This window comes from Myripristis murdjan, chromosome 13 (genome assembly GCF_902150065.1).
Source record: "Myripristis murdjan chromosome 13, fMyrMur1.1, whole genome shotgun sequence".
Classification (NCBI taxonomy): domain Eukaryota; kingdom Metazoa; phylum Chordata; class Actinopteri; order Holocentriformes; family Holocentridae; genus Myripristis; species Myripristis murdjan.
In genome coordinates this window covers 26,227,995-26,249,631 of record NC_043992.1, presented here as the reverse complement: position 1 = coordinate 26,249,631, position 21,637 = coordinate 26,227,995, and the positions used below count along the sequence as shown (strand labels likewise).

Genomic DNA, 21,637 nt, shown 5'->3' with positions numbered 1-21,637 from the left:
TGGAGTTTGACTCTGCTCATAACCCTAACCACACATCTCAGAGAGAAATATTGCACTTTTTACTGTACAACATTTATCTGATGATAAAATAACATAAATTATAGCATTACTAATAATTACATTAATATCATTTCACTGTTGTTAACAGTAAAATATTGCCTAAGTAAAGTTGTGTGCTCAAATTAACAGTTGTGTATTGTGCACACAGAGCACACGTTATGCCAGTGTGCATGCTATTATCAAGAGCATGAACAGAAACTATTTAAGAGCCACCTGCAATTACAAATCAATAGGCTACATTAGCTGACATTTAGACTGTGCATTAACACTGATGTATGCTGTTCAGAATATTATCGTATTTTGTAAAAAAAAAAAAAAAAAAAAAAAAAAAATGCCATTTGGACATCTTTTGCTATTTTTCAACCCATTTGTGCTTGATACATCTGTGACTGTGCAAATGTGGGAAGATTTGTTTGTCTTTGAATGTCTACTTGTTTGTTTCAAATTCTTTGTGCACGTCGTGCGCACGATGCAGTAAAGTGATTGTGATTAGTTTACAAATTCTATATAGAGGACGCCTGAAGATCAGACAGTTGAGTATGTGAGCTATTGTCAGACAGCTCGTACTGTATGTAGGTCAGTGTGTATCGACACAAGGAATAATAATTATTAAATAATCATCTTTTCCTTTCAAAAAGCCACACTTTTGAAAACACTATTCTCTTTATAGTGTTTATAATGAGCAGTGAGTATAGCTCCTTATTTCAGGGGGCTGCTGCTGTCAGAGCATGATCCCGATTATTAATGGTGTATAGTTCACATGGACCAGTGCCAACAACAGCAAACAGACAAGGGAGGAGCCCTGGGTTTGCCTCCGTGTGTGCACGTCTGGGTCTGCATGTGCGTGCGTGTGACCGGCAGTTTGTGTCGTCTGTATCATTCTCGATGTTGATAACATACAGTTTGTGCGTGTGGGATTAGGTTTCACGCGTGTGACAGCTTGCATGCATGTTTCTCTGCGTGTATGTTTCGGCGTTCTCCTGTGCTCCAGCTGTCTGAACGAATAGGGATCAGTGGGCGGACACACACTGCGGTGGATGTCTCATCAGATCAACAGGCGCACACACACTCAGCATAGAACGACTCTGGGGACTGTGCTATTTTAGGGAATGTCTGTGGGCATCAACTCAGCAGGGGTTTGACAAGAGCAAAGATCACAGCTTCAGTGTGATGTGCTTTAAATTCTCAGAAACACCACAAATGGTAAAATAAACCCTTTAACTATCAGCATCGTGCCAGCCTTGTGTTGTTATTTGTTAACCTGACACAGTATATTGCCTCATATGGACCATAAAAAAGGTAGTTTCCTGTGTTCAGCTTGACATCATGGTTCATTTATTTTGTTTTTCTTCTTTTTGCCATTCACATAATGTAACACAATCAACATGTATATAGCATGTTTATAAAACAACAGAAGAACATGATCTTTTAACAAACAGTGCTTATAGCTTCATGTGTTGGCCTCCCTTTCTGCTACACTAAACTGAGGGTTTTCCCTGCTTATTAAACTCTTAAGCTGGCCACTTAAGTGTTTTTCTGACCACACAAAACAAAACAGGTACTGCATAATAATTAATTTCTTTGCTTTATTTGTCTAATGCACCAGGAGAAATTCAAATTGTGCATTTTCCTTAGAAAAGGGGCTGCTACAATGTTTCCAACAGCATTCGTGCTCCTGATAGTTGTTGTATTTTCTGAGACAACCTTGAATACTACATCCCTGCAAAACCTGCTAACATTTCAACCTTACCACATCTATAGTATCTACAGCACTTTGAAAGAAGTCAAAGGAAACGTTGGACCACAGAGTTAAAATTATGAGATGGGAAAAGCCACAGTGTGCTTCCACCCGGCCAGCCCAGCAAAATACACCTCACCTCGGCACGTCATGACACAGATTTTCCTTTAAGAGCTGCCTGGGTGGTCAACACACAGAAATCCTGGTATTCTGACCATAACAAGATATCTTCTAACAGAGAAGAGGACATTCAACAATACAGATAATAATTCTCATAAATGGCACTATTAACAATAACATTGCATGAGGTCTTAAAACTCTTTTGACATTCAGGACTGGACTTTAAATATTTCTGCTCTGCAATAAATACCCTTAAGTCAAATTTCAGAGAAGTGTCAATGGGTCAAACATCCCGAATGATGTTATTTTTATACAACAAAGTGTGTACAATGTGTGCCAGATCTATAAACTAAGGTTAGACTTTATTTTGATAGTCCACTTTTGACTCTCCATAAGTTGAATGCAAACAAGTAGTTACACAGTCTCTGTACCAGCTAGTTAAAAACACATTTCTACTTATCAGTTCTACACATCAGCCTTTTTCTTCATGGCTCAACTGATCCTGAACTTAGATTAGATTAGTTAGATGTTCTTGTTTGTCTGTAACTCTCTTATTTGTGCTGCTGCCTCTCTTGGCCAGGATGCTCCATATAAATGTTTAATCTCAATGAGCCTTTCCTGGTTAACTAAAAAACACATGATGATAATGACAAAATCCTCTAAGGTATGAACCAGCACTTGGAAGTCACAAAAAAGTCTCAAGTCGAGTAATGAGTGAAGTCTGACAAATCCCAGCCAAGTCCAGCGTCCTAAACTTCGAGGCTTAAGTCCTAACAGGGTCCCAATGCTCTCTGTACCAGGCTTAATTTAATAATTTAATCATTTATTTTACTTCTGCCTGTCCTGTTTATACAAATTATTGCACACAGTCCATTAGCACACCACATGTCAGCTTGCAAGTCAGTTGTGACTGTTAATCATGTTGGGAATAATAAAAAAAAAAAAAGGTTGTGAAATAATGAGGCACCTCTGCATTTAGTTTGTCCCAAAGAATGGCAGGGTGTACTTCTTGTGCAAGTATTTTTTCACTTACTCCTCACACAACTGGCTTTTCCCTTCTCTCTCTCTCTTCTCTCTCCCTCTCTCTTACACACACACTCACACACACTCACTCTTCTGCCCTGTTCTCCCTAACACACACACTTACACACAAGCAGATGCACACAAGTGCCTTTGTCCCTCCCACCTTCCCTCCCTGTGGTTGATGTGAGTCAAAAGTCCCAAGTCCAAGTGAAGTCATGAGTAATTGGTGTTAAAGTCACAAGTCTTTCTTGATTTTGTCAAGTCGAGTCTAAAGTCATCTCATTTGTGACTTGAGTCCAAGTCAAGTCCAACTCATGTGACTCAAGTCCACACCTGTCCCAATTCTAACCATGAACCCCAATGTCAGCCACATTTTAGTATGTGTTTCTTGACCCTAACAGTCTGCTGATGGCAATTTAAGCAGGCGTGCTCGACAATCACTTGACAAAAATTACAGATACTTTACTGAGCATTTTTCAGTATTTAGCGGAAAATTATTAACTGATAATCTTTTGAAATGTTTGAAATATAATATTTGACATTTTACTGTCAGAGGATACACTTGAGTATCAAATGCATTACTGAGAGTCAACAGTGGTACATCAAAATAAAGTGATATCAAAATAAATTAATACTGTGGCAGAATCCTTCAGTTGAGACGGTTGGCAGTGAGGAGACTTGCACAGTGGTCCGTAGAAAAGTACCCAGCTTTAGAGTTACGTTGCTGCGTTCAGCAGTGAGGTGTAAGGTCTAGGTGTAAGCTTGTGACCAGTTTGTGTCTTGTAGTGTGTTCTGACTCACATGAGGAGTGTAAGAGAGCAATACACATCTTCTCCTGCTTCATTCTGGTGAATCTTCATATGTTGCAAAGTACGCCACGCTTTCTTAAACAATAACAAGCACTTGTATAAGTTACCGTCACACCTTAGCTGAGCGGCAGAGAGCCCGTTGAGTCCTTCCTGTTCCCAATTCTAATAATATCAAAAAGCATAACATGAGTGTAGTCCATTAACATCCATTAACATCACTCATCGTGTATAGGACCTCTGCCAATTATAAATGGCATGGATATTATGGGAACACGCTGGCATTCTTTTATATGTACTGACACTGCGGTGCCGGAAAACCCTCCCTCCACTGCTCCCCCCCAGGCCCCTCCTCCTCGCTGCGAGCTGTTTGCTTCTCTCCTCCGCAGCAAAAAAGTCTGTGGTCGCTCGGAAGAACTCCAGCAGAGCCCTGTGGCTCCAGCTGGTCCCAGGGTTTCCAATCCCACTGTTCAAACCGGCAGCAGGACCGACGGCACCTGCTGCACCGATGGCGCTCCCGTCGGACAGGGTGGAGAAGCCGCAGTGACCTCCACGGCCAGTTAAGAGGAGAAAGAAATGCGGGTTGGTCTCAAAGAGTTCCAAAGGCAAGGTGGACTGGGTGTCGCCGCGGATCGGGTCGTCCTGAGCGCACACACTCAGAACAGGGATTGCCACTTCATCCACGTCCCTTAAGGGCTCGTTTCGTTCCCAGTAGGCATCCCAGGCACCTGAGCTGTTGTTAGCACTGCTGGTCCCTGTTGCTGCTGCTGCTCCTACATGTGCAGTCTGACAGAACAGAGCTTCCTCCACACCACGCAGGGAGCAACTAGAAAACAGCATGTCTGTCTTTACAGTCTCTCCCAGCACTGTCCTGTATCTATCATGAATTTGAACACACACGTTCACAGAGACACACACACAAACACAGACAACAAGAGAAAAAACGTTAAATCGATGTGAAGAGCTGCATGGGTCTCAATTTCCCTGCTGGAATTAATTTGGGAAACCTTACCTGGGTCACCTGTCTGTGGGTCAATGGCTTTACATTGAGCAGGCCATGTGTTGCTACAGTAGCATGATTGTTTTTCCTTAATCATTCTGGCATACAATCAATGGTCACTGTGTCCTTGCATCTGTTTTCCTACAGATGCAAGGATATTTAACAATATCTCCTGATTTTAAACCATTTGCCCAGTTTCACAAACAGTTTCACCTCAATGTTTTGTTGATTGAAAATTCTCATTTTTTTTTTCTTTTTTTCTTTGGTTGCTTTTATTTTCAAATAGCAGGCTTGGTGAAACAGCTTTGTGAAGCTCTATTTTTTGTTTGTTTTTGTCATCCACTGTCTTGAAACACACTGATATATTCCCTGGAGAAAACTGGAATAGTGGAGGAGCTCTTTATCCATTTTCTGTCCCTCAGAAGTCTTGGTTCACTGGGCTCATTCGCACTAATGCACTATGCTCCAGAAGGAGAGGATCTGTATGTATCCGCTTCCTCTCATGCTTTCACACTGTCCTTAGCAGGCTAATGACCTCCTTCAAAGCAACGGTCCCCCCCTCCTCCAAAACATGACATTTTCCCACTTACAAAGTGCAATCTATCCATCCAGATAGTTTCTGCGTGATTTGGTGACATGTCCAGTCTGCGGCTTTTTCCCAGGACCCCGATACAATGGGTGTTTGCTTTGCAGAGCTCAAATGCTAAAAAATGTACGAGTAAAAAACTCAGCAGCGACAGCTCTTTCCAAAAACAATGACACAGATACCCAACATAATCCACAGCCCTCGGGGTGAAAAGTTTTGTTGGAAGCTATTTCCTGCCAAAGAACACCAGCAAATATGCCTAATCCACCCCTAACACAAATTAAAGAAAAAAGGCACAGTTTGCCTATAAGGAAATCCTTTTCTGTATTTTGGGTGAACTACCTTTGAATCGCTCAATTTATTGCTAATTATTGCATTTATTTCTGTCTCTCACTGTCTTTCTCGTGTAATATTTTGTTTGCGCCCCCCCCACCTCTCACTCTGTCTCTCCACCACTACTCAGGCAGATGTCCCCCTTCCCCTCTGACTTCTTCATCCATACCTGCTGAGGCACATCTTCTGGTAGAGCGTCAGGGCCCACTGTAGAGGCCAACACAGCCCGTTCTCAAACCAGCTCTGGCAGCGGAACACGGGTGACAGGCAGACAGCCGCTGTCACGTAGCTGGATGATCCACACTCCCCCAGGTAAGACAGGAGAAGGCCCGACCCGGTGCTCTCCCTCACTGCATACAGCCTTCCTGCAGGCTGCCTGTAGCGGATATAGCGCACGGCCTCCCGCAAGTCTCCAGGGTCACCGAACTGCTGCAGTTTGAGGGTGGTGAGGGGGGTGCCGTTATGACTGCGGCGGTTGAAGACAGCAGGAAGGTAGCCATGAGACAGAGCTGCTTCACAGAGCTGCAGAGAGAGGAGGGACAAAGAAGATGAAAACAAATGTGCCCATACATCCTCATATCTTTGTATAAGTTGAGACTTACAGGTAAATGTACCTTGCATCAAGGTAACGAGTACTTTAGAGTAAGATTGTAAAGCTCTCGAATGACAGTTATTTGGCTTTACAGTTGCTAAAGAATGCTAGATCCTTTCATCATGATTAAATACTGCACATGCCCTCTACTTGTAGGACGCAGGTTTTGAAAAGGACATACAGATTAAAAAATGTTATAGTAATGGAATTTGAACTGTAGATTTCAAAGTAGCATTTTCATGGCATTTATGCTCTGCAACCCAGCGTAAAAGAAGAAAATATGGGAGGAAGAGATGACAGTTTTCGATTTCACATGAGGGAGATTCATGTTTCATCCTCTGATTGTGCAACAAGGTCAGTCAGCAAGAGTTGCACTCCTTGGGCAAATGTCTGCACACAGGATTACACCCAGGCCTTCCAGTCACTAACAACATGTGACATAAAGGTGAATGTTTTAAAAAGGGATGGGTTCTGCTTGGACTTGGGTTTTTTTTGTTTTTTTTTTCCAGGCATTTGGTTGTGCTATTGTACAACAGAATTAGACTTGGGTTCCTGTTAGAGCTCAGTTTCCATTTACACTGTAAATTGAGGACTGCAGACTGCAGAAAATACATGCTGCAACTTCAGAGGTTTCCAATGTGTGGAATGGGATATAACCCGTTGCCTGGAAGGTGTGGTAAGATCAAGGTAACACAATACAGTAGGAGCTTAATTATCCGTTCCGACCATTCATTTTGTTATACAGAATGAATGATCAACTGCACAACCACTTCACACTACAACCTGTGCACCACTTTCCAGTAACTTACAATATAGATGCCTACCAGTCTAATTCTGCTATTGCTCCAAAGTCTTTGCAGACAAACTGTAGCTGTACTGCCAGGCCTACAAATTTGTTATGTGGTTTAAAGGCTATTTGTACCAAAAAGGGTTTGGAAAAACATTAATAATTATGTTATTAAATAGATTTTTACCTCAAAAAAGGTTGGGTGTATTTTTATGCATGTTTCAATTATCCGATATTTCAGTTATCTGAAATATCTTCATTCCCGAGGAGGTTTGGATAATTGAGGTTCCTCTGTAGTACATTAAACTAATTTCCTTTTACCATGCAGTTTCACCATGCTTAGTCTCTTCTCCATAATGTTAACTTCAGCAAAGGTACATCTGTCATTACACTACTGGGAGAAAATGTGGTAAAAACAAACCACTGAATAAAGTTTTGCATTCTTTTACAGTTTCATCTCTCTTACAGATTACATTTCTAATTTCCCTGCATAAAAAGCAAAATATTTAACTGCTCCATGCACAGTGAAAAGTGATCTTTAGGATTATGTGACTTTTTATTTTCGATATTTCATTTCATTTTATAGCATTTCAAAATGTGGAATAGGTTATGTTTTGCTTTTTTTTTTTTTTTTTTTTTTATTGATTCCCACCAAACCAAAAGTTGGCAGTATATTTCTTTCAGAAAGAAATTCTGCAAACTTCAAAATGGAGAGTCAGTAGGAATGCCCTTGCTTGTTGATTTTTTTTTTTTTATCTTTGTTGGAGGAGGACACAAACAGAGCAGATGTGCAAGCCTATGTGAGAAAATCTCATAGAGCAGAAAAGGCCGGTAAATACCACCGATGTAGCTGAGGATGGATGACGAGAAGCTCTAGGGTTATTTTTGCCACACTACATGCCAGATCCGCCATCGTATCTATCTATCATCCGCCCATTTGGACAAAAAATAAAGATTCATGATGAGGCCATAATGAGGGAAACCGCTGACACAAGAGAAGCCCATCATCAATTACAGCCAGTCATGAGCCAGGAGGCTGGTTGAAAATGCCACTTGGTCTACCAGTAGAGGATATACAGCCACGCTACCGGCAGCTCTCAGACACCGAGAAGGCCTTGGTGAAGGCAACATTCATTCTGCACAATCTCATTAGGCTGGATGATGTCCATGCAGCTGTCACAGCCAACCAGTCAGCCCAGACAGCCTCGACCTGCCCATAACGGCTCTGATTGAGCCGACTTGGAAGCAACTTTGGCAGAGGCAGGAGGCTGTGAGGAATAAAGAAACCCTCACCGTTACCTTATATCCCCAGAAGGAAGCTTTCACTTGCTGGAGGCTAGGGAAAGCTATTTTAATGCTCCCAGACTCTTCTGCTGTATTATCATCACTAGCTGTTGTTTAAAAGTGACTTTAGTTACTTTTTATACTAATGTGATGTCATGAAACACTTGTGTTGTAACTGTAATACAGATATATTTGTTCTGAAAGAGTGAAATCTCTGCTTGTTAATAATCATTTTGTTAAGGATAATTGTTAGCAGTCTCAAGAAACTGTGCTGCCACAGTTGCTGAATGACTATTTAGGGAACAGTCAGTTGAGTGATGAAAACATTATAACTAGGTGAGAGGTATGCTTGATCATTTTTACATGAATTCAGATGCTCTTAAATACTGATTTTCCTTGATTAAATATGTAAAGAAATGTCAAATGCAACAGGTTTTTAATTATAACCACTGTATTTCTTTAGAGGCTGAACTTGCCAAATCTCAAGACTGTAAAAAAATCCTTTAACAATATATAGAACAAATATATAGAACAGTATACAGTAAATAAAGTACAAACCACATGCAAAATGTAAAGCAAAAACTTATTTATGAACAAAACAACTTAAAGTTTATGGACTGAACTGTGCAACAGTGCAAACAAATGTTTTGCTGCAGAGAGGATTATGGGGAAGTGAAGTGATTCATATTTAAAGGCTATTTCCTAAAGCAGGTCTCTTGCAACATCAGTGCTTTTTTTCTGTTCAGAGATACTCTTCATCAAAGCTGACGCACAAAAGTTCATCATCAGCATTTTATTTATTTATTTATTTTTTTACAAGTGCCCCAAGGAGCTGGCTCTAAAAATCCGGTAATTATTGGGTTTTTTTCAACAGCCTCTCTCTTCTCTGCATGTTTACGTCCTCTGTTTACAGTAAACTTGACTTACAAGCCCCGCAGACAGGCTCGTGTAGCAGGCAGGTGCATCAGATATAGCAGCTGGGTGTACTTTACAGACATATGAAATGAGCTGATACATGTGAAGGTTGTAGAGCCATGTAGGCGAACACTGTATGAGAACGATGACTGAGATTCATATTTTTCAGATGACATTATACTGACATCTGGCACTTCAGAGTCTTCAGATTCCCATATCCCTTCCTTTCCTTGCTCTATGCTGCTGGCCTTGTGTCTATACTGGTGTGGAGGAAGTATGAGTTGCATAAAACTTCCTGGTATGAGCAGTCTTTTCTGCAGACATCACATCACTTCATGCAATCCTTCCTATTGCAGCTACTCAGTCTCATAGGGTGGAAACTGTCGCCCCTGAAGTGTGGGAAATTTATTTATTTATTTATTTATTGTTGCAATGAATCATGCTATTATGTGAGGCCACTGTGAATTTGTTTTCTTCATTGTGGCAGAGGCAAAAGAAGGGAAAACTCTTGTTTCCAGGTTGCAAACAGATGCAGCAGGCCAACACTTTCTACCTCTCTATAACTACAAACTCGGTGAACAAAATAGTTCCAAGACATAGCGTCAGTCGAATGGGAGCAATAAGCATTGGAATACATTCTTGTTGTTGCGTTTTCTTGTGGATGGGTCAAACATTTTAGCTTTGTGCTCACCCACATAATTAGCCACGACTCTGACCATGCTTATCCCTTCTGGAGATCATGTCCATGCATCAATATCACAGGCAGCATGCAAGTCATACCATCTTGTGTCAATAAATCCAAACTATCCCTTTAAGTCTGCAGACACCACCATGAAGTGCAGGAAGGGCTGTAGCACATTGCTACATTAAATATTTACCAGCTGAGAAAGACTGCAGTAGGATTCATGACACTTTCTGGTTATCTGAACCTAGAAGAAATGAGCGTACACAAGATGAATCACTAGAAAATGAGTCCTGGGAAAGATTTGGGCAGAGCAAATACATACGATCTATATATACACTACTCACAAAAAGTTAGGGATATTTGGCTTTCGGGTGAAATTTACGGAAAATGTTAAAAGTTCACGCTACAGTGATATTATATCATGAAAGTAGGGCATTTAAGTAGAAGCATACACTGGTGATTTCCTCATCTCAAACAATTTCTTGAAACAAAAGCCAACAACAGTGGTGGATATACCACAACAAAAAATGTCAGTGTCTCAATAACTTGTCATGTGCCCTTGAGCATCAATTACAGCTTGACAACGACGTCTCATGCTGTTCACAAGTCGACTTATTGTCTGCTGAGGCATGGCATCCCACTCTTCTTGAAGGGCGGCCCTCAGGTCATTGAGGTTCTGGGGTACAGAGCTCCGAGCCTCTACACGGCGACTCAGCTGATCCCATAGGTTTTCTATGGGATGCAGGTCTGGAGAAAGTGCAGGCCACTCCATCTGAGGTAACCCAGTCTCCAGCAACCGTTCCCTAATGATACGACCTCGATGAGCTGGAGCATTGTCGTCCATGAAGATGAAATTAGGCCTGTGTTGTTCATGCAGGGGCACAATGACTGGATTAATGATGTTATTCAGGTAGTATGGGCTTGTCACTGTACCATTCACAAAGTGTAGGGCAGTTCTGTATTGACTAGACACACCTGCCCACACAGTAACACCACCACCACCAAAGGCTCGTCTGGTGACAACAGTGGCTGATGCATAGGGCTCTCCTTGACATCTCCAACATCGTTGGCGGCCATCATTTCTGCTCAACATGAATCGGCTTTCATCAGAGAACAGCACTGAGGCCCACTGGTCCCTCGTCCAGCGTAAATGCTCCCTGGCCCATGCAAGACGATGACACCTGTGCCTGGTGGTGTGGTCAGGTACCCTTGCAGGTCGTCTAGCACGCAGACCATGCTGATGTAAACGGTTTCGAATGGTCTGACGTGACACTTGGGTGCCTCTCACCTCCCTTAAATGTGCCTGGATTTGAGTGGCATTCATCATCCGGTTCCACAGGGCACCGTTCACAATGAAGCGGTCATCAGTGTGGGATGTGGCCAAAGGATGTCCACTTCTATGCCTTTCTGTGACTCTTCCAGTCTCTCTGTATCTCTGTTGCAACCTGCTGATGACACTCTGTGACACTCTAAGCTCAGTGGCCACTTCCGTCTGAGAACATCCTGTTTGAAGCCTCGCAATGGTGAGGTGCTGCTGATCAATTGTTAGGTGTCGTCTTGGTCTCATGATGTCAAAATGTGAACAGCATGATGAGGAGGACTGTTTAAATACCAATTCTAATTGAACCAGGAAATTTATTGGTTGATTCATGGATCAAACACCTGTTGTGAATTTTGCTTTTAAGCTCCTTGTTAGAGAACAGCAACTTGTGCAAAAAGTACTGAAACATTGAACAGTTGGACATGTGCATTCAAAAGTTTACAGAAGGTCACATTAAGTTCACCTGTAAAGGTTATAATGCATTATAGGTTCATCCTGAAATTTCACCCGAAAGCCGAATATCCCTAACTTTTTGTGAGTAGTGTATATTCCTTCATATATGGGACTCGTAGACTCATTCATGCCTTTGTTAACTTCCTCTCCATCTCACTTTTTCAATCACTGTTATTCAAAAGGATCATATCAAAAATGAAGGTGGTTCTGAATGCAAATTAATCACCTGAGTTCAGATAAACTCTAAAAGATATTGAGATATCTGCCAAACAATTGTTAAATCCCCAAGGTATAGCAAAGTTGTTGCATCAAATATCATCTGCCACCAAAAACTACAAAACCTGCTTATATCAGGTTCTGGGTACAAGGGAGGCAATCACTGACATGGCGTAATTTGTTGGTCAGTCTGATCAATTATTAATCTGATGACATCAAATCAACTTGCACAGGCATGTCTACCTAAAAGGAACATTGCAGTCTCTCTGGTGTCATTTATTTCATGTACTTGAACTGTGTTTCACATTATAACATTAAAAACTACTTGATCAAATTTGGGTTAAGTAAGGTATGGTGAGGGACACACCTTGCCACACTCAGCTGACACCCATGATTTACTTCAAATGCTGACAGTGCACATTATTTCTCAGTGTCAGAGATCTCAGCCACAGTGGAAAGAGAGTAAAAGCGGATCGGCTACTTCAGTAGTTTTCTGACAGGGCTGATAAACTGTCACGTCAACGAGGAATTCCTTGAGCAGAGAATCCAGACACTGGAGAACATGTTAGCTCACATACTCACACGTGTACACACACACACACACACACAAACACACACACACACACACACAACCACACAAAGGTAGCATTTATTCTCCTCATATCACCCTCTTAATTAAAACATAACTTAACTAACTTAATTTGATGGGAACTATGGGACCCATAAAGTAAAGCAATATTCCCTTTATGGCATACTGAATAATGGAAACTAGTACGTCCGTGAGCGCTGAGCTATCTCCACTCTCTGTTGCCACTCTTGACAAACACTCAAAAATATGTTCAACAAAGACTTAATTGTATCTATGATGCCTGTATCTTCATTACACAACACAGAAGTCATCTACTCACATTTAACAGGTCTTACCACGTAAACTTGATGAAAATGATCACTGAGGACATCATTCACTGTCCAAGGCACTTTTGGTCCTATATGGCTCTTGCTAAATTCTGTCCTCCACTCAGGTCAGCAGCAGGCCTGAACAGTTTAACAGGGGTATCATCGACATCTGTGGAAAAATGGCTTGATGTTTTGACTTCATACATGTGAACTGTTTGGCTACAGTATGTCTGCACCAGGCTGCAGAATTCACAAAGAGATGAGAGCTAATCTTTGCTAAATGCTGGTCTGCTTAGTTTAGACATGAACGGTTTAGCATGTAGACCTGTGGGCTTGTTTATGGGCTGTTTGAGTTTGGTCCTAACAAGGAGAATTTGGAAAATGTCACATTTAAGAGCAATGAACATTTGTAAGTGCAATATCCATTCTTTTTATAGTATTTATTTTAGATTGATATTTATTCATTGTGTGCTTGTTGTCTGTCTTGTCTTATTAATTTCACTGATCATAAGTACTGCTCCTAATTTTGTTGTACTTGTGAAATGACAATAAAATCTTTCTACTTCTCATCAAACCACCATTATAGACAGGGAGTCTGATCCAAACTAAATGCACTGAGAAACAACATCCAGTCTTCCTGGCCACTCCTGAAGTGTCATCTCATTTGCTAAAATCTGATTGGGTTGAATCAAACAACAAATCACCTAAATGAAGCATCACAATCTTAGTCCGATTATGTCTTGTGCACATGCATGTGCACAAGACCTCCACCCATGTTAAAAAATTATCTAACCAGGCTTTAAGCTATCAGAAGCTCAAATGAATGGTCTGGAAACCAGTTGTTTGAGAGACATAAGTTGTGAAATGACAGACTATCAAAAAGTCAAGAACCCCATCATAGTGACACAGGTCACTGCATTCATAAAAAAACTATAAAATACGTGTGTTAATCATATGTAGAGCAGAGCAAGACGGTTCCAGCAGCTGTCACTGAATGTTTGCCTCCAGGAACATTTACTGCCTGTCAACTGACCGCCCTTCACTGTGATCAAAGGCGACTACATGGGCCCCATGCCTGCATGTCATTACACACCTTGAACTTATAGTACATGAACTTTGCATGGTGTCCAAGTGGAGGATGAAAACAGCTTTGGGTGGTGAAAGTTGGTTCATGTGGAAGAATAATTTTGTTTGGGCTTGGAGAATATTTCAGGGAGGAGAGAGGGGGGAAATGTCTAGATCGACTGTCTATTGCAGAGTATTTGAGAGTTTAGATATGAATTAAATTTGTATAGCAGGCAGTTTGTCACCACAGAGCTCACAGAAATTACTCTGTCACTCTGCAACTTGATCGGTATTACTATAATCCTACTAATAATGTGATTCAATTCACACTGACTGTCATAGCACTATTATAAGTTACCCTGAACAGGATAGCATGCTATCACTAGGGTTGGGTATCGGTTGGGTTTTATCCGATACCGGTGCTTAAACGGTTCTCAAACTGGTACTTAAAAAAACGAAAACGCACACACTTTGTCAAAAAACAATACACTTTTATTTCCAGGGCAAAACTGAACACAATATTAACTTAAATCTTTAAACAATATAAATACGAGTAACATATGGTAATAATAAACTCAGTGTACTGAGTGGAAGTATTGGACATAGCACACGTTGTCACACGCTGTTGAATGGCAACAGTGTTTGCTAGCCTACTTGATATGCAAGATTTGCGGTTGGCATTAAATTACTACACTTAGCCGAAGAGAAAAGGCTGCTGTCATCATCGTGGGCTGGGACTCTCTTCCATTTGTCCGGGAGGCCGACACTGGCTGCTGCTGCTGAAGTGCTTCGCCTTGCGTCACGTAGATTATCAAACACGGTGCATTGTTCGGCTTTTAAATAAACTCCATGTGTCGCCAGATGTTTCATTAAATTCGATGTGTTACCTTCCTTGCATGACATTGCTTTAAGGCATCTGTTGCATGTCGCAGAGTCTGCATCCTCCTTAGACATGAAATGCAGCCAAACCTTGGAGCATTTTGCCTTCGGCATCTTTATTGATCCTCTCACTGTCAGTTCTGATCAACAAGTGTGCGGAGTAGTGGCACTGACGTCATGTTCAACAACCGCAAGTTGACGCTGGAACGCCAGGGGGCAGCACCGAAATGAGGCACTGAAATTTTTCCTTCTTATTTGGTCTCGTTACTACCGTTTACGTCGGAACTGGTGCCCTATTGGCACCGCGTTTTGGTACCCAACTCTAGCTATCACGTGGTATGAATGTATAAGGAATGAACAAATGAAATGAACAGGAGGAATCATGTATTCAATTCAATGCCAAAGACTGAACTGATGATTATACTGTAAGTACTTCGGCAACATTTACCCATACCATCATTTAGAGGGATATGAATCATGCCAGACTGAGTGGAGGAGAAGAGTATACACTATATAGACAAAAGTACTGGGACACACCACTTGAATTCAGGTGTTTAATTCAGTCCCATTGCCACAAGTGTATAAAATCAAGCACCTAGCCATGCAGTCCGCCTTTAGAAACATTTCTGAAGGAATGCCTTCTTCTAAAGGGCTCATTGAGTTCCAGCGTGGTGCTGTAATAGTAATCTAACAGGATGTCACCACTGCAACAAGTCAGTTCATGAAATTTCTTCCCTCCTAGATATTCCACCATAAACTATAAGTGGTATTATTGTAAAGAGGAAGCATTTAGGAACCACAGCAACTCAGCCACCAGGTGGCAGACCATGTAAAGTTACAGAGCAGGGTTGTCGAGGGCTGAGGTACATAGTGTGTAAAAGTCACTAACACTCTGCTGACTCAATAACTGCAGAGCTCCAAACCTCCTCTGGCATTAACATCAGCACAAATACTGTGCACAGGGAGCTTCATGGCATGGGTTTCCATGGCCGAGCAGCCGCATGCAAGCCTTACATCACCAAGTACAATGCCAAGCATCAGATGGAGCGGTGTGAAGCACGCCGCCACTGGACTCTGGAGTGGTGGAAACGTGTTCTCTCTCCTCCAGCTTGTTCAGAATGCAGCAGCTAGTAATGTTAATTTCGTAAATGAAGACAATGACAAAAGGTTCATCAAAAACAAAAAAAAAAATGTTGACCTTTTTTTTCTACGCCAAAGATGAGATGAGCTAAAAATACATCATAGATAATAACAACTATGACGACATGTATGTTTGGCTTTTGCTTACGAAACGAGACAGGAGGAAAATGTTACTAGTATACTGTCAGATGTTCAAAAACGCTCCTTTGTATCTCTCAAAATATAACCTTGCAGTGTGCTGCCCTGTCTGTCATTGGCTGAAGTTCAGAAAAGGTCAGAAAAAAAGAACAGATCGATGGACACACTTTACTTATAATGCTGCAGAAAATAAAACACAATGCAGAGCCATAACAGAAGAGACGCCCTGTGCTGCTGTTTGATAGGCCATGTTGTTGTGATCCTCTGTCAATATTAAAATCACTGTATTTGCATTTTGCAGTTTTACACAGGCAGCAGCTAAATAAATATAGCCACAACGGGCAAACAAAAGAAAGTTTTGTTTCCTGATTTGAAGTAAAGCAACATTCAGTGCAGGGTCGTATTGCCCTACTCTTCACACTGGATCATTAAATGCATGTAATTCAGACTGAAGTGCATCTAAAATCATCTGTGTGTGCTTGATGAAAAGTTTCTGAATTGATTTCATTTAAAAAATCACAAAAATGCATTTGACCAAAATGAGACTAAAACTATTATAGATTTCGTAAACTAAAACCAGACTTAAACCAACAATAATTCAGGTAATTAAAATGTGACAAAAACTAATATGTATTTTAGCCATAACACAAAGACTAAGACAAATCAGCTGCCAAAATTAACACTGGCAGCTAGGCTTCTTACTGGCTTTAATAGACGACATCACGCCACCCCAATCCTGGCTTCTCTTCACTGGCTCCCTGTTTGATTTAGAATTGATTTTAAGATTTTACTGATAACTTATAAAGCACATCTGGGTCTGGCCCCAAGCTACATGATAGAAATGTTGACCCCCTACGAGCCAGTTCATAGCTTTAGATCCTCAGGTGGGGCCCTTCTGGCTGCTTCAAAGTCGAGGCTTAAATCTAAAGGTGACTTTAAGGTGATTTTGCCATCAGGGTCTCTCAACTTTGAAACGACCTGCCTCAGGAGATAAGACTCACAGGACTTGCAGGACTTCTTTTAAATCACATCTTGAAACCCATTTTTATAGACTTGCCTTTATGTGATGCCATCTTTTAAATATCTTAATATTTTATCCTATGTTATTATTTATTATTGCTTTAATTTTATTTATTTCTGTTGCTCTCATTTGGCTTTCCACTGTTTTGCTCTCTTATTATTCTGCTTTGCTGTGTGTGTCAAAGCATTATATCATTATATTTCTGGTGCTGGCCTTAGTTCCAGTGAAGGGAAATCTTAAGGTTTCAGCTCACCAAGACATTCTGGGCAATTCTATGCTTCCAACTTTGTGGTAACAGTTTGGGGAAGGCCCTTTTCTGTTCCAGCATGACTGTGCCCCAGTGCACAAAGTAGCTCCATAAAGCCTTGTAGAAAGCCTTCCCAGGAGAGCAGAAGCTGTTCTAGCTGCAAAGGGGGGAGGACCAACTCCATATTAATGCCTATGGATTTAGAATGGGATGTCAGAAAAGTTCCTATAGGTGCAATGTGTAGCTGGTCCAATACTTTTGTCCATACAGTGTAAGAAAAAGTGAGTGCAGGAACTTAAATGATTTAGGAGGAGTTGGGTCATTCATAAATTCATGACTTCCAGAAATATGCTCAGTAAAAAAAGGGTAAGGGACAAACCCACATGCTCCTGAACAGAATCTGCTTTACCTCCTATTTCTTTCTTTCTGTATTGCACAGATATAGTCCAACATGTGTGTGTGCCCACGCACGCATACAGGCATGCACTCTTTGTTGCGCTCTCTCTCTCTCTCTCACTCTTAAATACACAGACAGAAATAAAGAGAGACAGAGCTACGTATAGTGCATCACACCACAGTGACGGAAGCGCTCTTAATTGGTGTATTACCCTTGTGGTGCCTCAGCTTCCCAGCCTCCCAAGTGTAACTGGCAGATAGCATCATTACTACCTCAAGCCTTTACCGCAGCACATTTGGAGCTCACCCAGAAAAAAAGGAAGAGGCGCAAATCTGTCTGAATGTGCAAACATTTTTTCAGCTCTCTGTCACCATCCTCCACCATTATTTTTTTCCAGATTTTTGCTCTAAGCCATCACATTTCTTTTAATATTTTGGCCCTTTTCCATCCGCTGCTGCATTCCTTTATGTCTCACCCTTCATTTCTCACCACTTTCTCTTCCTCTGTTCTGTCATCCTCCTCCTCTATCTTGTATTTGTCCCAAATCAAAAATCAGTCATGATACATTCATTCAAAATCCCTTTTGTTTGATGTTGTTATCTCCTCACAGGTTGCTACAGAGCATTTGGCTGCTATTCCTGATGTGAGACTGACAGCAGTCAAGCTCGACAGCTCCAGGTGCCCTCTCTCATTAGGGAACTAGCAGGCATTCATGTGTTGCAGCACTGAGCCTCCCGAGGCCCCTCAAGTCAAGCGATGCTTTGTAATCCCTCACTCAATTACCACAGTCAGTGTATTGAAGGCACAGTTTAAAGACTGGTGCTGCCTCTGTATCTGCTTTTTTTCTCCTGCTCTGCTCTTTCCTCCTATCTGAGTGGGGCTGCTGTGGCTTAAGCTGAAGCAATGCTCTCAGCCCAAAAACCTCAAACTAGATGGCCATTGTTAATTTGCACTGGCTTCATCCCACGTCTTCTTGTTACTATGCATGCCGCCTCTTGTGACATTTGTTTTGCCTCCAAAATACTTAGTTTCCCTGTATTGACTGAGTATCTGGCAGGATTCTGGTTATAGTCATGGGCAATAAGACATAATTTTTACCTTCTGAATCCACCCAGTTGTGTTTGTGTGTGTGTGTTTGTGTGTGTGTGTGTCTGTGCACGCCGTAGCCATACATTTAGTCAGACCTGTTTTTCAAAATGTAGACAGTGAAAGTAAGGCAGTGTCATGTTGAATCTGGGTTGCTACACAGACGTTGTGTAATCTTCTTAACATAATATGTCAAGAACTATCGCATTTAGTGAGGATGTCCTGAGGTTTATCAAAAACCTAAGAAATGGGGACCAGGCCTGAATGATAGGCTAAAAAAAAAAAATCATATTGCAATTATTTTGACAGATACTGCGATTGTGATCTCATTGGCGATTTTAGTGGGATGATAATTTTCTATCTTAATTTTCATTTTCACTGAAAACACAATAATGATTAGGATATTTTGCTGGATATGTATCAAACAAACATGTATTGCAACAGGAGAATACGATTTGCAGACCATGGCATTGCTGTTGCACCACTACACTTAAGTTATTTGGTATTTTGATATTGTTTTATCTGAAAATTGCAGCTCCTGCAATTTACATATTGCACTTGGCAACACTGGTATTTCCATAATATGCTAGGTAATTAGGCTATTCAGTCCTAGTGATGGTAATGTTTCTGTAAATATGTATGGTAAAGGTTGCAGAGACTCCAGTTGGTATCAACAAACACGTTCACTTCACCACCAACCATTGACTTTACCAACTGTGGTTTTCAGCCTCTTGAAATGTGGTAGCATTCAAAGTTCACAAGCACTCAAAATGTTTCTTTTTGTCCTCTTTTTAAAAGGGGTACGAATGAACTGTCAAACCTCCTAACTTATGACTGTTTCATGTAGCCTGTGTCCATGATGTTAACCTTTTGAACTGAGCAGATAAAGCGAACGGTGCATTCAAGTGCACTACACTATCTCCTTGCAGTGTGAATTTCGGGGAAACGGGGAAGCAGTGACACACACAGAGCCAAAAGAAGAGCAGGTTACCTTTAACACGTTTCTGGTGATCCTCCCAAAAGAGTTTGGGATGATTAGAAGAACGGGACTGGTGGAATGACTGGAGGTCCTGCGTCGTTTCTGGTAAGACGGCACTGCCCAGTCCAAGGCCACCAGCCCATCGTCGCTCAGCTGCAGGTTGTCCCGCACAAACTGGACCGGGCTGTCGTAGGGCCAGCACACCTCATACAGGCTCTGGAGAAAGCCGCTCGCCCGCCACGTCCACCCCACACACGGCACGTAATCGTTGAAAGTCCTGCAGTGTTTGAGCAGGTAGTTGGCGAGCGCGGACGGCTTGCATATTAGTGCCACGGTGGGAGATTTCTCACCGGTGCCCGCGTCGGAAGACACCGTCTGGGCACCGTCGTTACCCCCTCGGTTTGACACACACCTCTCGGCTGTCCTCTCTCTCGCCGGCTGCCGTGAAACCCCCATTGCCTGGAGCGGTGCATCCGGTTGGCTCTCGGTGCCAAAATATTTGGAGCCTGGCCAAATTAAGACCACCAGGATCACAATGCAGACAGCTACAAGCCATTCCAGCATTGGCACGGCAAAACAAGCGCAACACTTTGGGAATAATTGGAATCTTAAGTTATTAATTATAAAATCACATTACAAATACTCATGGTCAATTTCACACGGTGCGTATATACATCCAGTCTCCCCCCCTTCAATGCGCTCCGCTCGTCGGTGAAGTTTGGCGAGCGGCGGCCGACAACTTCTCCTTTGGTGCCAGGGCGCACCAGTCCGTCGCTGTTGTAAGAGCGGTCTCCGTTACGCAACGTGGTTTCTATCATTCAAATTCAGTTCCAAACGGAGTTCATGTTTCCATTTTTGTAGGCACCTTTGAGTCCACGAGGAAATTGTGTATTTCATGCATCAGCGCCAACTGGTACAGTCAGTGATCCCGTCCAGGGCTGCACTCTCTTTGCCTCAATCCAACAGCTGGGAGTGCGAGAAATGTCTGAACGCAGCGCGCTGTTACCGCCGGAGACGCCTCCCATCACGTCCAACCCCCCCTTAGTGAGCAGGTACCCTCCGCATGTGATAATGTCTGCTGTCATTTGCCTGTATGTGCACTGTCGAATCCCGTGGAAACACCGCTGGGGTTATTTTTCACGCTATCAGTGTAATTCCCTACACATTCATAGTGACAGGACAGGGATCCCTCTGAATCGCACACGCGCGTGCACACATACACATGCACGGACCGAAAATGAAATGAGACAAGGCCAATAAAGACAGAGCGCATATTCTCTTTATGGAGGGCTGGTTGATCTCACTGTAACTTAAGTTAGGTGCAGATTAATATCTCAAGCTCCCTGGGTAATTCTGTGCACTGCTGCAAGGTGAGTGCAGACATCCAGTATCATGTCATTAAGGCTATACTAAAGCATATTCATGTCATATTGCTGCTGTAGCCTATGGCATGAATATGAAAAAAGAATATCCTCTGATTTTCACTGTCTCACTCCACTGTGTACTGTAAATGAAATGCACATGGTGTAAAATATCACATTTAAGGCCTGTCAAAGAATGACCAAACCAAATAAAGTGTGAAGTGCATGGCTATGAGAACATCAATCATATAATCAGTAGTACTCGAGTTGAGGGGGGATGAGGGTGGATGGCATCCCCCCTGAAATAAAAACGGTCAAAATCATCCCTCCTGTAAAACTGCCATCCTCACTTTTCATCAAGTGAAAAAAAAATGACCATCCCCCTGAATTTTTACAACTCGACTACTGCATATAATAATAACATACTGGAGGATATACAGGTTAAATAGAGATGATTTATAAAGTCATTTTTTTTGCCGTTTGTGCAAGTACAAAAGCACAGAGAGAG

General features: G+C 41.9%; 1 protein-coding gene across 1 annotated transcript; it reads right to left on the bottom strand.

Annotated features, from left to right (window-relative positions):
- Nucleotides 1–1,425: 1,425 nt before the first annotated feature.
- Nucleotides 1,426–20,714, bottom strand: abhd15a (abhydrolase domain containing 15a). Its single transcript, XM_030067977.1, has 3 exons — nucleotides 19,781–20,714; nucleotides 5,836–6,188; nucleotides 1,426–4,624 (listed from the first exon to the last, which is right to left on the bottom strand). The coding sequence occupies exons 1-3, from the start codon at nucleotides 20,330–20,332 to the stop codon at nucleotides 3,970–3,972; spliced, it is 1,560 nt and encodes a 519-aa protein (XP_029923837.1). The 5' UTR covers nucleotides 20,333–20,714; the 3' UTR covers nucleotides 1,426–3,969.
- Nucleotides 20,715–21,637: the final 923 nt, after the last annotated feature.

Coding starts and splice junctions, on each gene's coding strand:
- abhd15a (XM_030067977.1), bottom strand. CDS start 20,332: ATGCTGGAATGGCTTGTAGCTGTCTGCATTGTGATCCTGGTGGTCTTA. Junction 6,189..19,780: donor TCACCAGAAACGTGTTAAAG/GTAACCTGCTCT, acceptor CTCTCTCTGCAG/CTCTGTGAAGCAGCTCTGTC. Junction 4,625..5,835: donor CAGAAGATGTGCCTCAGCAG/GTATGGATGAAG, acceptor AATTCATGATAG/ATACAGGACAGTGCTGGGAG.